The 1,074-nt window shown below is 47.8% G+C and overlaps 1 protein-coding gene across 1 annotated transcript; it reads left to right on the forward strand.

Moving 5' to 3' along the window:
- Nucleotides 1-109: 109 nt before the first annotated feature.
- Nucleotides 110-877, forward strand: Pmar_PMAR028107 (hypothetical protein; the record flags this gene model as incomplete). The annotated part of the gene is made up of 4 exons (XM_002766280.1): nt 110-154; nt 241-467; nt 538-715; nt 758-877. 4 exons carry the CDS (start codon nt 110-112, stop codon nt 875-877), a joined length of 570 nt encoding a protein of 189 aa, XP_002766326.1.
- Between the last annotated feature and the right edge of the window lie 197 nt (nt 878-1,074).

Below are 1,074 nucleotides of genomic sequence, written 5' to 3' on the forward strand. Positions count from 1 at the left end.
GCAGAGTGGTGGTCGTGGTCAGTACGGTAAGGTTACGGGGTACTTCGAGCCACTGAGTCATGATGAAGTACAAGAGATTCTTACTAAGTATCAAGGAGAGATAACTCCTATGAATGCTTCCAAGTATCTTGCTATCTTCCAGAATAAAATAAGGGTGAGAAGTGGAGGCGCTGGGGATCGAACCTGCGTTGGAAGCAGACATGTTAGCGTGGCAATATGTTGTTTTCTGTCGATTGTTAGGGTAATGAGATACCTAAGAACTTCATCGCGTACATTGAGAAAGGCTTTCGAGAGTGTCTGGAGGAAGGCCCTTTGACGGGCTCGGCAGTGTGCAATTTGCGAATAGTGTTGGAGGGCGGCAAGCATCATGAGGTTGATTCTTCTGAAGTTGCTTTCAAAGCCGCAGCGCAAGGAGCGTTCGAGCAGGCGTTCTATGGCGGGTCGCCGACGATTTTACAGCCAGTCATGTAAGATGGTAGAAATTGTGTGGTGGTTGAGGCTAGCGCTAGAGCTAGACTTAGCTAGTAATAATGTTAGGAATGTGGAAGTAACTGTCCCTACTGATAAAACCGGATCGTTGATGTCTGGTATTACGGTGAGGAAGGGCTTGGTCACGGGTTCAGAGGCACTCACGGATTTGGATACGCTGGTACGGGCGAAGGTGCCCTTAAGGAATATGTTTGGTTTTACGACAGAGTTGAGATCAATCACACAGGTGAGTGGGGTTTTAAGGTAACGATGTATGGTATTGGGATAGGGTCATGGTGAGTGGGCTATGGACTTCCATGCTTATGAGGAGATGCCAGCTGATGACCAAGAGTCTGTTAAGAAGCAGTATGTCCAGCGACGAGCAAGAGAGAAGAAGCTCGAGGAGTGATCCTTACTGTGATACTATCGTTTCCGTGTGTCACCCCAACAAGGATGTGTGCATGAGGTTTCCGGGTAGCTGTTGCTGTTGAGTTGTGCCAGTCTTCAACTGTTGTGGTAGTTGTTCAGATTGCATTGGAAAGCGTCGTCGTTTACGACCTATTTGTTCCTTCCTCACTTATCTTTAATCCTCGCCATCGTCGTCGT

This window comes from Perkinsus marinus (genome assembly GCF_000006405.1).
Source record: "Perkinsus marinus ATCC 50983 genomic scaffold scf_1104296973146, whole genome shotgun sequence".
NCBI lineage: Eukaryota > Perkinsozoa > Perkinsida > Perkinsidae > Perkinsus > Perkinsus marinus.